This window comes from Capra hircus, chromosome 14 (assembly GCF_001704415.2).
Source record: "Capra hircus breed San Clemente chromosome 14, ASM170441v1, whole genome shotgun sequence".
Lineage (NCBI taxonomy): Eukaryota > Metazoa > Chordata > Mammalia > Artiodactyla > Bovidae > Capra > Capra hircus.
In genome coordinates, this window is record NC_030821.1 from 17,090,524 (window position 1) to 17,106,398 (window position 15,875).

At 36.5% G+C, this 15,875-nt stretch overlaps 1 protein-coding gene across 9 annotated transcripts in view; it reads left to right on the top strand.

Moving 5' to 3' along the window:
• Positions 1–15,875, top strand: part of VPS13B (vacuolar protein sorting 13 homolog B) — a 786,697-nt gene that overhangs the window by 126,192 nt on the left and 644,630 nt on the right. For all 9 annotated transcript variants that reach the window (XR_001919125.1, XM_018058289.1, XM_018058286.1 and 6 more), the window contains one exon: positions 9,740–9,921. Coding sequence is in view for 8 of the 9 variants with exons in the window: in XM_018058289.1 (XP_017913778.1) it covers positions 9,740–9,921 (182 nt within the window). In the remaining variant the exon portion in view is untranslated. The remainder of the gene's footprint in view (positions 1–9,739; positions 9,922–15,875) is intronic.

The following is a 15,875-nucleotide window of genomic DNA, read 5'->3' on the forward strand; positions in this document are numbered from 1 at the left end:
ATTATTAAGTTAATTATACATTTTTATATTGTAGGCTTCTAAATGTGTGTTCTGTTTACTTAGTATCATTACTGGTAAACTGTTGTATTTTTGTTTTTTTGTATAGAATTTTGAACAGAAATTTGAGAACATAGTAGAGAGAGAACCACCATTCAACTGTTAAACCCGTAATAACAGAAAAGAAAGTGACTTAAATAATGGGCACAATGTTAGAAAACCTAAAGAAACCAGCAAGAATAAATATAAATTTATGAATTAGATACTGTTTTTTTCTCCTCCTTCATTTGATCTCTATTATGTTGCCTGTGTGGTTTAAGGAATGTTTTATTTGGTACATTTTAAAATTTACTACATTTTTTGAAAACTTTTTGGCCCCATCACGTGGCATGTGGAATCTTAGTCCCTTGACCAGGGATTGAACCTCCACCCCTTGCAATGGAAGTGTGGAGCCTTAACCACTGGACTGCCAGACCTTTCAGAACATATCTATCTCCTTGTCTGTTTATTACAATCCTTTGATTTTTTTGGCAAAATGTGACCAGGTTTATTGAGTGAACAGCAAATGCAAATAGAGCCTTATATTATTATTATATATTTGAGAATTGTATGGACAGGGCTGTAGATGTCTTAATGTTTCGCTGTTTATTTAAATTATGTGACATTGGACTGGAAGAAACACAAGCTGAAATCAAGATTGCTGGGAGAAATATCAATAACCTCAGATATGCTGATGACACCACCCTTATGGCAGAAAGTGAAGAGGAGCTAAAAAGCCTCTTGATGAAAGTGAAAGAGGAGAGCGAAAAAGTTGGCTTAAAGCTGAACATTCAGAAAATGAAGATCATGGCATCTGGTCCCATCACTTCATGGGAAATAGATGGGGAAACAGTGTCAGACTTTATTTTTTTTGGGCTCCCAAATCACTGCAGATGGTGACTGCAGCCATGAAATTAAAAGACACTCCTTGGAAGAAAAGTTATGACCAACCTAGATAGCATATTCAAAAGCAGAGATATTACTTTGCCGACTAAGGTCCGTCTAGTCAAGGCTATGGTTTTTCCTGTGACCATGTATGTGAGAGTTGGACTGTGAAGAAGGCTGAGCGCCGAAGAATTGATGCTTTTGAACCGTGGTGTTGGAGAAGACTCTTGAGAGTCCCTTGGACTGCAAGGAGATCCAACCAGTCCATTCTGAAGGAGATCAGCCCTGGGATTTCTTTGGAAGGAATGATGCTGAAGCTGAAACTCCAGCACTTTGGCCACCTCATGCGAAGAGTTGACTCATTGGAAAAGACTCTGATGCTGGGAGGGATTGGGGGCAGGAGGAGAAGGGGACGACCGAGGATGAGATGGCTGGATGGCATAACGGACTCGAGGGACGTGAGTCTGAGTGAACTCCAGGAGATGGTGATGGACAGGGAGGCCTGGCGTGCTGTGATTCATGGGGTCGCAAAGAGTCAGACACGACTGAGCGATTGAACTGAACTGAACCCCTGGACCACTGGGAAGTCCCTCTGTGTGGTATTGATGTTGAATATTTTTTATTCATGTTGAATAATGTTGAACATTTTTTAAGTGCTTATTGGCCATTTTTGTAATTTCTTTAGAGAAATGACTGTCCATTTTTAATTGGGCTGTTTATCTTTTTTTGCTGTTGGGTTGTGGGAGTTCTTTGCACATTCCAGATACTAGACCTTCTTAGATATATGATTTGCAGATGTTTTCCCCCATTTTGTGTGTTGTGTTTTCAGGTTTTGGATATTTTACTTTGATACACAAAAGTTTTGAAATTTAATGAAGTCCTCATCTGTTTTTCCTTTTATTGCTTTCACTTTTGATATTGTATTTTAGAATTTGTTCTCTAATCCATGATTGTGATGAATTACACTTCTAGAAGTTTTATGGTTTTAGCTTTTTGATCAATTTTGAGTTAGTTTTCGTATATGGTGGGAAGTAGGGGTCCAAATTCATTCTCTGATATTTTGATATTTGATTGTTCTAAAACCGTTTGTTAAAAAGACTATTAATTCCCCACGGATTGGTCTTGACCTTTTATCAGAAGTCCATTGATCATAGATGTATGGGTTTATTTGTAGACTTTCAGTGCTAGTGCACTGATTTCTATGTATATGCATATTTGATAAGTGTACCTTGTAGTAAGTTTTGAAATGTGAGTCTTCCAACTTTCTTATTCTTTTTCAGGATTGTTTTGGTTATACATGGTTCCTTGTAAATCCATATGAATTTTAGGATTAGTTTAATCATTTATTCAAAATAGATAGGATTTTGATAGGGATCATATGGAATCTATTGAGTAATTTGGAGAGTACTGTCAGTTAACAGTATTAAATTTTCCAGTCCATAAATGTGAAATGTCTTTTCATTTATTTAGATTTCTGCTTGAATTTATTCAACAGTGCTTTGTAGTTTTCATTGTAAAAGTCTTACACTTCTTTGGTAAAATACTTATTCTTAAGTATTTATTCTTTTTGTTACTGTTATATATGGAATTATTTTAATTTCCTTTTCAGATTATTCATTTTAAATGTGTTATTGTTTAGTCACTTAGTTGTGTTCCGACTCTTCACGACCCCATGGACTATAGCCCACCAGGCTGCTCCATCCATGGAATTTCCCAGGCAAGAACACTGGAGTGGGTTGCCATTTTAAGTGTATATGGGTAGAATACTTGATTTCTGTATAGTTACCTCGTACCTTGCAATTTATTTTTATTTATTTATTTATTTTGTACCTTGCAATTTAGTTGAACTTGATTTTAGCTCCAGTAGTTGGTGTGTATGGGGATGGTTTTCATTGTATAAGATCATGTCATCTGTGATAGTTTTACTTTTATTTTTACAATCTGAATGTCTTCAAATTTTTTTCTTGCCTAGTTTGTGGCTGGAACCCTTACTGCAGTGTTGAATAGTTAGAATGACAGGTGAAAAATACTTGACTTCTTCCTCATCTTGGAGTGCAAGCTTTCAGACTTTCACCACTGTTAAGCTGTTAGTTGTGTGTTTTTCATAAATGTCCCATATCATGTAGAGGAATTTCTCTTTAGCATGTTGAATGTTTTGTATTATGAAAGAGTGTTGGATTTTGTCAGATACTTTTTTCCTCTGTCAGTTGTGATAGACGTGTTTTCGCCCCTCTTCTTTCTATAAGTATGTATTGCATTGAGTTCTTGAGCCATTCTTTTATTTCTGGGCTAAGGTTCAGTTGTTATGGCATATAATGTTTTTAATATTTTTCCAAATTTTATTTACTGGTATTTTACTGAAGTTTTTGCATTTATGGTCACAAGGGATATTAGTGTAGTTTTCTTGTCTTTGTCTGGCTGTGGTATCAGGGTATTACTGATGTTATAGAAAAAATTGGGAAGGATTCTCTCCTATTTTTTTCCCCCAAATTTGAAAAGGATAGATACTTTTTTCTTTGCATGTTGGTAGAATTCAGGAGTGAAGACTTTGGTCCTGGATTTTCCTTGGGCGATTTCTACTTCATTTTGAAGGATAGCTAAGTCAGAAATATAATTATTAACTAGCAGTTTTTTCTTTCAGCTCTGAGTATTTTGTGCCACTGCCCTCTAGCCTCCATGGTTTCTTGTGAGGAATGCCTTCGAAGCTCAACCAGGCAGTTTTCAACTCTGCCACTTTTTGTTGTGAAGACCCTGAAAGTCAACCAGAAGTGAGAGCTTAGGGCCTTTCTCTTGTCTTTCCTCTGCAGGTGCACAGCCTGAGCATGGTAGTGAAAGTCACTCAGTCGTGTCCGACTCTTTGTGACCCCGTGGACTATACAGTCCATGGAATTCTCCAGGCCAGGATACTGGAGTGGATAGCCGTTCTCTTCTCCAGGGGATCTTCCCAACCCAGGGATTGAACCCAGGTCTCCCACATTGCAGGCAGGTTCTTTACCAGCTGAGCCACCAGGGAAGCCCAAGAACATTGGAGTAGGTAGCCATTCCCTTCTCCAGCGGATTTTCCCAACCCAGGAATCGAACCGGGTTTCCTGCATTGTAGGTGGATTCTTTACCAATTGAGCTATCAAGGAAGCCAGAGCATGTGTATGGCCTTCCTTATTCCCAGAAAGGTGCCTGAGCTTTTCAATGTTTGTATTCCCAAAAGCATCATTTCCCTGGCTTGCTTTCTAAGATTTTGGCTAGTCTTTTTTTTTTTTTTTGGCCTTTTCTGTTATCAGTTATCCTAGGCAGCAAGGACTAGTGCAGTACAATTGCCTGTAAATGTTTTCTACAAATGCCCTTGGGTAGTTGCTTTAGTTTTGGGAGAGTTCTGAGTTAAGAGAGAGAAAGCAGGCTCTCTGCGTTAATCCTCTAGGTAAGCTACCAGACCGGTCAGAACAACCAACCACAGTTTCTTGTGTAAGATCTTTTTTTGCTTTGTTATCTGTTAACTGGGGATAAGAGCTATTTGGTATCACTGCAGAGCTGGGGACCAGAGGAGATAACATAGGTAAATAAAAATACCGCAGAACTTAACTGTTCCTACTGAAATTGAGTTGTTTAAAATTAAAGAAAAAATTTTTGATTATGTGATCTCCTGTTTGTTACAGGTTTTGTTAGTTTCTCGAGTTCTGAAAAAGTTGATTTTTGACAGTATTGCCAGCTTTTTTGTTGCTTCAGTTGGTAAATCATCTGCCTGCAATGCAGGAGACCTGGGTTCGATTCCTGGGTCAGGAAGATCCCCTGGAGAAGGAAATGGCTACCCACTCCAGTATCTTGCCTGGAGAATCCCATGGACAGAGGAGCTTGACAGGCTATAGTTCACGGGATTGCAGGAGTCAGACACAACTTAGCGACTAAACCACCACCACCAAACTTTTGGTGTACCTTACTCTACCATTTTTGTTTTTAATTGAGATACGGTTAATTTACAGTGGTTCAGGTGTATAGCACAATGATTCAGTTGCGTATGTATATCTATATATATTCTTTTTCAGATTTTTTTTCCATTATAGACTATTATAAGGTGTTGAATATTGTTCCCTGTGCTATGCAATAGTTCCTTGTTGTTTATCTGTCTTACATATAGAAGTATGTAACCTCAAATTCCCCATTTATCCCTCCTTCCCCTTTGGCAACCATGAATTTTTTGGTATGTCTGTGAGTTTGTTTCTATCTTGTAAATAAGTTTATTTGTATGACTTCTTTAGATTCCAGGTGTTAAGTGATATATCATATATTTGTCTTTCTCTATCTGACTTAAAAGTGAAGTTTGTGAGAAAGTAAGAAATTATCTGGTAATTCAGTGTTGAGTCACCGAGTGGAGATAGTTTGATACATTGGTAATGCTCATGTCTTACCCTGTCATTTTAAAAATGTTTAATGAAATTAATTCATTTTGATATAGTTTGTGATAGTCCATTCTTGAAGTATTGCAGTCAGAATTTTTTGAAAAAATAATGATATATGTTTCTCAAAGAACCAAGCAGAAGAATACAGATATTTACATAGGGAAAAGATCATGTAAAGTCATCCTCTGTTATCATCTCCCAAGAATGAACATTATCAATAGTTCTATGGAGAATTTTTTTCTTTCAACATATAAACAATGCAGACATATTTTTATGTGTGGGTAACCAACCACTTCCTGCTGTTACATGGAATCATAATGCAGCTATGTATGCTTTTGCGGTATTTCAGCATCTCCTTTCATTTCAGTAGTTTCATCTATCTCTCTCTCTCTTTTTTTTAACTATCTGAGAATTTTTGTAGCAATTAGTTTTGGCTGTACTGGGTCATCAGTTGCTGTGTGGGCTTTTCTCTGGCTGTGGCGAGCAGGGGCTCCTCTAGTTGCGGCGTGCAGACTTCTCATTGCAATGGCCTCTCTTGTTGAGGAGCATAGGCTCTAGGTGCACGGTCTTCAGTAGCTGCAGCACTGGGGCTCAGTAGTTGCAGTTCCTGGGCTCTGGAGCACAGGCTCAATATTTGTGGTGTGTGGGCTTAGTTGCTCCGAGGCAAATGGATCTACCCCGACCAACGATTGAACCCGTGTCTCCTCCATTGGCAGATGGATTCTTTATACCACTGAGCCACCAGCAAAACCCTATCTGAGTAGTTTTGCATCAAGTCATTGTATCAAAATTTGTTCAATGAGATTTTCTCAGGTTGAGGCTACGTAAATAAGCTGCTGACACTGTCATTATGTAAATATTATAGCAGACTCGTGAAAATTCTTTTCAGATAGATTCCTGAAAGGTGAATTAGAGGCTGGGAGGCTTGTTAGACCGATAGGTTAAAAGAATCATTTGTTGTTGGTTAGACGCTGAGTTGTATCTGAGTCTTTTGTGACCCATGGACTGTAGCCCACCAGGCTCTTCTGTCCATGGCATTTTCCAGGCACGAATACTGTGATGGATTGCCGTTTCCTTCTCCAGAGAATCTTCCCCTCCAGGGGTCATACCCATGTCTTCTGCATTGCAGGCAGATTGTTTACTGCTGAGCCACCAGGGAAGCCTGAAAGTCATACGTTGTCTTAATTTGAATTTCCCTTTTTACTGGTTAGGCTCAAGAATCTTTTCATGTTTATGGATCATTTCGGTTTTCACATTCTGTGAGTTTGTTGTTTATATCTTTGTACCATTTTTGAATTGAGGTATCTTTTTTTCTTTAATGAATTTATAATTTTTTCTCTTAAAATGATTCATATTTATTCTTCAGGATTCAAGTTAAATATAACTGCTGCACTTTTCCCTCAACCATTTTAGTGTATCTCACAGGAACTTGTTTTCAGCATTGTTATAGCATTTATTTTGTTAAATTCTAATTACTGGTTTATTGTCTCACACCTGGATTCTGAATTCTTTGTGTAAAGATAGTGCCTGTGTCTTCCATTACTAGCAGAGAACATTGTGTCTATTAAGCTTACAAAGTTGCTCATGACTGAGGGATAAAGCACATGATTGATTTTAACTATAGTTTCTGTGGTCGATTGGGCAGGGATGATTATGTTATTTTCATTGTGTAGTCACTAAGTCATGTCCAACTCTTTGTGACCCCATGGACTGTAGCCTGACAGGCTCCTCTGTCCATAGGATTCTACCTAAATCACTAATTCTGCCTAAATCACTCTCCAGAAATACCCACACAACTGTCACTTACCTTCTTCTAGTCTTGCTGAAGTTTTGCTTGGAATTAAACCTTTCCTTTTAATAAGATCTACACTGTGTGTGTGAAAGTCGCTCAGTCATGTCCGACTCTTTGTGACTGCATGGACTATACAGTCCATGGGATTCTCCAGGCCAGAATACTGGAGTGGTTAGCCTTTCCCTTCTCCAGGGGATCTTCCCAACCCAGAGATCAAACCCAGGTCTCCCGCATTGCAGGCAGATTCCTCACCAGCTGAACCACAACTACCCACTGTATATGAAATTGCTCCCTCTTCAGTAGTTCCTGTTCTGTGCTCTTCTTTTCCTATTTCTGAGGGCATTTGTCTTCTAACTTCCTTATATCATTTGTTTATGTTTATTGATTGATTTTTAAAATATATTTCCTATCCCCATTAAAATGAGGACCCTGGGATTTTATTTTATTGTTCTTTCTTTTGTTCATTGATGTTTTAAAATGGCTAGTACTAACTTGCCTCAGTCATGTCCTAGTCTTTGTGACTGCATGGACTGTAGTTCGACAGGCTCCTCTGTCAGTGTGATTCTCCAGGCAAGAATACTGGAGTGGGTTGCATTGCTCTTCTTCAGGGAATCTTCCCAACTGAGGGATCAAACCTGCGTCTCTTATGGCTCCTGCATTGTATGTGGGTTCTTTACCTCTAGCGCCACCTGGGATACTTCCTAAGTAGGTAGTGCCTGACTGCTATACATAGGCATTTAATAAATATATGTTGATTTTATAGATTTTTCTAGAGAACAGCTTTACCATGAAGCTTGAATACCAGCTAGGCTTAACATGAGACCTAAACAGTCAAAGTGATAGTAGCATTGTAGCTCTTTTTGTTTTTTTTTTTTTACAACGCTAGAACTGCAAAGTAAAAATCCAGTCTTAACTTTCAAGGATGTGAAGTTTATTATTAATAGCAAGATGGTTCTTAGCTGTAATACCAATGGCTAGAAAAGGAACCCATTGACTTTAAAGATGACTGAAATTAGAAGCATTTCTGGAAGTGTTCTTTGGTGGTCTTGTGGTTAAGAATCTGTGCTTTCAATGCAAGAGACATGGGTTTGATACCTGGTTGGGAAACCAAGGTGCCATATGCTGCACAGCGCAGCCAAAAAAACAAATAGAATAGTGTCTGCAGAGACTTCAAAAAAAAAGCCTGCCTGAAAAATGTAAAAGTAACCAATTAACATGAGACTGCCAGTGTCTCATCAGTATGGAGTATTGCTTAAAACCCCTTTATAGTCTTATGGTTAGGTAGCCCCCATACACTGATTGTTTTTACTAGTCTGTAGTGGACAGGTTAGGGAATTTTGTAGAAGGGAAGTTCTGGAGAAGTCCTGGTCCCTCCATGTTACTTTATTAAAATGAATGCCCATAGCGCTTTTTTCTCTATTCGTTGTTTTCTCTAAGAGTATCAGTTATGTATATTTTAGGTTATCCTTTTCAAACAGTCATATCAGTGTCCTTTTCTAAAATCATTTTATACTTTTGCAAAAGTTGTGTGTGACTTTCTCAATTTCATGTGCTCTATTCCTCAGTGTATTTTATGTTTTTAATATCTAAATATCTGAGGATTTAACAGATACTTTTATTAGTTTATAGTTTAATTCCAGTGTAATCTGCACATATGTTCTGTATGATTTCGTTCCTTTTAATTTTATTGAATTTGGTTTAGTAAATGTAAATTGGTGCAGCCGCTGTGGAAAACAGTATGGAGATTTCTCAAAAAGCTAAAAACAGAGCTATCATATGATCTAGCAGTTCAACTCCTGGGTAAATGTTAAAAAAAAATAGAAACACTAATTTGAAAAGATAATGTACTCTAGTGTTCATAAGCAGCATTATTTGCAGTTGCCAAGATATAGAAACAAGTGTCCATCTACAGAGGAATGGATAAAGAAGATGTGGTGTGTGTATATACACACAGTGGAATACTACTCAGCTGTGGAAAAGAATGAAATTTTGCCGTTTGCAACAATGTGGATAGACTTGAAAGATTTTATGCCAACTGAAATAAGTCAAAGACAAATGCTGTATGATATCATTTATATGTGGAATCTAAAAAAAATACAACAAACTAGTGAATGTAATAAGAAAGAAAAAGGAAAAAGAAGCAGACACACAGATACAGAGAACAAAGTAGTGGGTTTGAAGGGGAGAAGGGGAGACACAAACAGTGGGATGTAAAATAGGTTCAAGGATGTATTGTGCAACATGAGGAATGTAGCCAATATTTTGTAATAACTGTAAACGGAAAGTAAACTTTCCAAATTGTGCAGAAAGTAAATTTAAGAAAAGAGAATAAGGCAGATCTACTAGTAAATCCTATTTTAAGTATTAATTAGTATTATTTTCATTTTTGATGATTGACTTGATTAAAGTATAATGCTCGAGTAGTATATATGTGTGTGGACATTATTCTAGTTTGTATTTTTTATTATTGTTACAGGTTCTAAAATAAAGTTAGTAGAACTGCATTTCTCGTTGATGGAACTCTAATTAAAATAATGTCCCTGGATACCTTTTTTGTCTTGCATCTTTATTTTATATGTTGTTTTTTAATAAATATCACTTACTACATTGTTATGCTTTCTGTTTTCTTATGCAGGACCAAAAGATCTCAGATTGCTATAACTGAAGGCATTTTTGAGCTTCCAAATCTCACAATTCAAGCTACAAGAGCTCAGACACTTCTGCTTCAAGCGATATATCAAAGTTGGTCTCATAGTGGAAATGTCAGCTCTTTAGCAGTTAATGAAGCTTTGATGAATGAAGTTTTCCAGACTGTAGGTAAGAAAACCGTCTTCTTGACAAGTCTATGGAAAACACTTATTAGAAGTGACTAATATTTTATCGTTCAAATTCATTTGATAGCATGATCAACTTAAATTGAAGTGTATTTCTGTGAAAGCAGGTATTTATAGTTGTTGTGGAGAATCCAAGATATGAGTTAAGTCATTTGTTTTCTGCCATCAACTTGTAGATATACTTTGTAGTTGCAAGAGATTATTTTTTACCAAGTCCTTGTACAGATTCTTGGACAGCTTTTGAGGGGATCAGTGTGTATATTTGAAATGATTAAAGTCAATTATAAACATAATATATTTGATTATGCTGGTAGAGTGGAATAAAATTCCTTTTAAAATTTTATTTTAAATTTATTTTTTTTAACCGAAAGATAATTGCTTTACAGAACTGTGTTGGCTTCTGCCAGACATCAACGTGAATCAATCATAGGTATACATATGCCCCCTCCGTCTTGAACCTCCCTCTCACCTTCTTCCCCATCCCTCCCCACTAGGTTGTTATATTACAATATGTAATATTACAAATAGTGGCCATTTGCTGTATGATTCAGGGAACTGAAACAGAGGTGCTGGAAAAAAATTCTTAATTGTAGTTATTTTAGCATTTGGTAAACAAGTTATTTATTTTATTTATGTGAAAAACTTGAGTCTTACACCCTGAATGAATGAACTACTGAAAATTAAAAATTTACTTCGATGCCAGTGTATTATCTTCATTTTATCACTCACTTTGTATGTAAATAGGAAAACTTATAGAAGGCTTGCTTCTTTTACACTGTATCAGCTCAAATAATGTTACTTTTGTTGGTAACATAAAAGAAGGATGTATTTTTATTGTGTAGTTATGCTTAAAATGTTATTTTTATTTTATACATTATTTATTAAAATAAATTTGGTTTGTTGTTGTTATAGAATGCTTTTTAAGGTTTTAGGGTCAGACCTTACTATGGGAGTGTTTTAAATTCTTAAAAGATGCAGTTTAATTAGAGCCTTTTGAAAATTTGATATAGCCATTGCCTAATGCAAAGTTTTATGGTTGTTCTTTGTCAGGTTTTTAGTATTCTATAAAGAGATTATAGGACTGATGTTTCATTTGTTTAGAAGTTCTTAGCTTATGAAAGGGTTTTGAATTCTCTAAATCCCCTGAGATAGTGTACAGATCTTTTTATGTGCATGTACACCTATACACATATCCATATTTATGTTCTCTTTAATTTGATTCTTTTATTAAATGTAGTGACTCTGTTTCTTAGTCTTTTAAATTATATATTTTTATCATATTAAGATAGTTACAATTGTTTTATCTTTGGTTGGTTTTTGCTATACTTCTATTTTCATTATTTTACTTAAAACTTATATATATTTTTATGCTTTAGGTATATATTTGAAAATAGCATAAAACTAGATATTTATTTATTTATTTATTTTTTATTGGTTTTGCCATACATTGACATGAATCCACCACAGGTGGATCAAATTGTATAATCTGCCTTTTTGCTGGTAAATTCAATTCATTTATACTTGTGATTGTATTTTTTTGTCTTTGTTTCTATCATCTTACTGTTTCATTTCCTTTTATACTGTTTTAGTTACCCTACTGTTTTTTAAAAATGCTATTTTTCTCATTTGATTTTCCTCTGTATAATTGTTTGAAATTTGTATCCTCTTACTGAATTATTAACTTCCAAAATAACTGATACTGCTTTGAAAAACAATTTGTTCTTCAAAAAGTTAAATGTAGAGTTAATATGTGTGCATGCTAAGTTGCTTCAGTCGTGTCCGACTCAGTGCACCCCTATGGACTGTAATCCACCAGGCTCCTTTGTCCATGGAGATTCTCCAGGCAAGAATACTGAAGTGGGTTGCCATGCCCTCCTCCAGGGGATCTCCGGACTCAGGGATCAAACCCGGTCTCTTAGGTCTCCTGCATTGGCAGATGGGTTCTTTATCTCTAGCGCCATCTGGGATATAACCCAGCAGTTTTACTCCTAGCTGAGAATTGAAAACACATATTTACATAACATCTTATACATGAATTCATAGCATTATTCTCTTTTCCTTTTTTGCATGCAGAAGTGTTTATTGATTTGTTTTATTTTTATTAAAAATTAAAAAAATTATTTTTCTTTATGCTGCACAGTATGTGGAATCCTAGTTCCCCACCCAGGGATCGAACCCATGCCGATTGAAGTGAAAGCATAGAGTCTTAACCACTGGACCACCCAGGAAATCCCAAAAGTATTTATTTTTTAACTATTTTATATATTTAAGGTATGCAGCATGATTTTTTTACATATTTAGTGAAATGATTACCAGTCAAGCTAATTAACAAACCTTCTCACATAGATACCATTTTTTTTCCCTATGATGAGAGCACCTGAAATTTACTCTTAACAAATTTCCAGTATATGATATAGTATTATTAACTAAAATCATCATGCTGTACTTTAGATTTCTAGAATTTACTCATTGTATAGAACTGCATCTTTGTATTCTTTGATCAATATCTCTCATTTCCCCCACTTCCCTACTCCTGGTAAACAGTATTCTGCCCTCTGCTTCTATGAATTTGACCTTTTAAAATTCCACATGTAACGGAGATAACATAGCATTATTCTTAAGAGCCAAAAGGTGGAAACAGTACAAATGTCTCTTACTGATGAAAGGATAAGCAAAATATGTTATATCTTTACAATGAAATATTATTAGACATAAAAAGGAATGAGGTACTGATACTTCATTATCTTATGTGGATGAACCTTGAAAATATTAGCGCTAATTAGAAGAAGCCAGATGCAAAAAATCTCATTTTGATTCTAGTTTCATGAAATGCTTAGAATAGGTGGATCCACAGAAAGAAGTAGTAGATTAAAGGTTGCCAGAGCCTGGGGAAAGGAAGGATGGGGAATGACTTCATGAGTTTCTTCTGGATTGATGAAAATGTTCTTGAAGTAGATAGTGGTGAAGTTTTCACTTTGTGAATATGGTAAATTCCTCTTAATTGTACACTTTAAAAGGATGAATTTTATGTTACATGAATTTTATCTTGTTAAAAAATGTTTTAAATTGATGACTGTTTAACTGGCTTGAATTATGAGTTGTGGTCTGAATGTTTGTGTCCCACCAAAATTCATATGTTGAAATTCTAATGCCATTGTCATGGCCTTAGGAAGTGTGGAGCCTTTGGGGGTTGATTGGATCGTGAGAGTGTAGTTATGAGATCAGTGTCCATGTTAAAAGAGGCCAGAGAGTAGCTCCCTTAACCCTGCTGTCATCTGAGGACAGACGAAGAAGTAGGTGGTCTGGAGCAGGAGGTGGTTCTCACCAGACCCTGACCGTGCTGGCAGACTGATTTTGGACTTTCTGTCTCCAGAACTGAGAGAAATAAATTTCTGATAGCAGCCCTAAGGGACTAAAACATTTTGTCATTGCCATTCATATGACCATTATTTTATGTAGAGTTACTGTACAAGAGCTTTTCTTTCAGATTTGCACCTGAATCGTCTACAGTGAAGCCTTTCTTTGGCAGAAGCATTTATCAGTGTTTGAAATTAACTAATTCATTTTGTTGTTGTTGTTGTTTATCAAATTTCTATTTTCTGTGACATTCCTTCCAGAGTGTTTTGTTTGTTTTGGTTTTTGGTTGGGTATCTCATAGTGTTTGTTGTTTGATGTTCAGTTGCTAGGTCGTGTCTGACTCTTGGGACCTGTGGACGGCTACACCCCAGATTTCCCTGTCCTTCACTATCTCCTGGAGTTTGCTCAAATTCATGTTCATAGAGTTGGTGATACTGTCTAAATGGCTCATCCTCGGCCATAGTGTTTTCCTTTCGCCTTCAGTTTTTCCCAGAATCAGGGACTTTTCAGCATCAGTTCTTCCAGTGAATATTCAGAGTTGATTTCCTTTAGGATTGACTGGTTTGATCTCCTTGCAGTCCAAGAAACTATCAAGAGGCTTCTCCAGCACCAGGGTTTGAAAGCATCAATTCTTTGGTGTTCAGCTTTCTTTATGGTACAACTCTCACATCCGTACATCACTACATGAAAAAAACATGTTTGGACCTTTGTTGGCAAAGTGGAGTCTCTGCTTTTTAATATGCTCTTTAGGTTTGTCATAGCTTTTTAACAAGGAGTAAGCATCTTTTAATTTCATGACCATTGTCACCTTCTGCAGTGATTTTGGAATCCAAGAAAATAAAAGTCTGTCACTGTTTCCACTTTTTCCCCACCTATTTGCCATGAAGTGATGGGATCGTATTCCATGATCTTATTTTTCAGTGTTGAGTTTTAAGCCAGCTTTTTCACTCTCCTTTTTCACCCTCATCATAAGGCTCTTTAGTCATCTCATTGTATTAATCTACCTTTATTTAAAATTTTTGTTTTTGTTGCTTAGATAGCCTAAAACTTCTTACTAATTTTTGATCATACTTACTTTATAATATTCAGTCTGACAAATTAATTCCATATTTCCTTTTCTGAATTTACTGAATGGACTGTGCTATGTAAAAACATCTTATTTAAAATTTCTTACTCTAAAAACATTCCCTCCTGATAGGATTCTGCCATAGGTCTTAAAAAAATGGAATAGATAAGTAATCACAGGTTAAGTGGTTTATAACCTGATAATCTGGGACTAATTTTTTGGAGATTAAGGGAGTTGGGGAAAATGAAATGTGTTAGGAAATGTTTATCTCTTTTTTAAGATTTCTTATTTTTATCAAATGAAGCAGATTTAAAGTGTATCATTGAATTAATCAGCTAAAATATGTTTTAAAAGCCTGATTGCCACGTGTCTAGTTTTCTTTCTTTTTTTTGCTCCCATCCCCCCACCCCAAGTCTTACTCTGTTCATTTTATTCTTAGTACAGTGCTTCTGGTGTTTGCTCAGTCAGTTGTGTCTGACTCTTTGCGGCCCCATGGACTGTAGGACACCAGACCTCCCTGTCCTTCACTATCTCCTGGAGTTTGCTCAAACTCATGTCCATTGAGTCGATGATGCCATCCAACCATCTCATCCTCTGTCGTCCCCTTCTCCTCCTGCCCTCAATCTTCCCCAGCATCAGGGTCTTTTCAAATGAGTCAGTTCTTTGCATCAGGTGGCCAGAGTATTGGAGTGTCAGCTTCATCATCAGTCCTTCCCATGAATATTCAGGGTTGATTCACTTTAGGATTAACTGGTTTGATCTCCTTGCTGTCCAAGGGAGTCTCAGGAGTATTCTCCAGTACCATAATTCGACAGCATCAGTTCTATGGTGCTCAGCCTCCTTTATAAAGGTTCAACTCTCACATCCAGACATGACTCCTGGAAAAGCTGTAGTTTTGTCTGACCTTTGTTGATAAAGTAATGTCTCTGCTTTTTAATATGCTGTCTATGATTGCCATAGTTTTTCTTCCAAGGAGCAAGTATCTTGTTAATTTCATGACCATTGTCACCATCTGCAGTGATTTTGGAGCCCAAGAAAATAAAGTCTGTCACTGTTTCCACTTTCCCCCCAATCTGTTTGCAAAGAAATGATGGGACTGGATGCCATGGTGTTAGTTTTTTGAATGCTGAGTTTCAAGCCAGCTTTTTCACTCTCCTCTTTCACCTTCATCATCTTTAGTTCATCTTTGCTTTCTGCCATTAAAGTGGTGCCATCTGCATATCTTAGGTGTTGATATTTCTCTTGGCAATCTTGATTCCAGCTTGAGCTTTATCCAGCCCGACATTTCACATGATGTACTCTGCAGAGAATTTAAATAATTCGGGTGACAGTATACAGCCTTGATGTACTCCTTTCCCAATTTTGAACCAGTCCTTTGTTGCGTGCCAGGTTGTAACTGTTGTTTCTTGACTTGCATACAGGTTTCTCAGGAGGGAGAAAAGGTAGTTTTGTATTCTCATCTCTTTAAGAATTTTCCACAGTTGTTGAAATCCACACAGTCAAAGGTTTCAGCA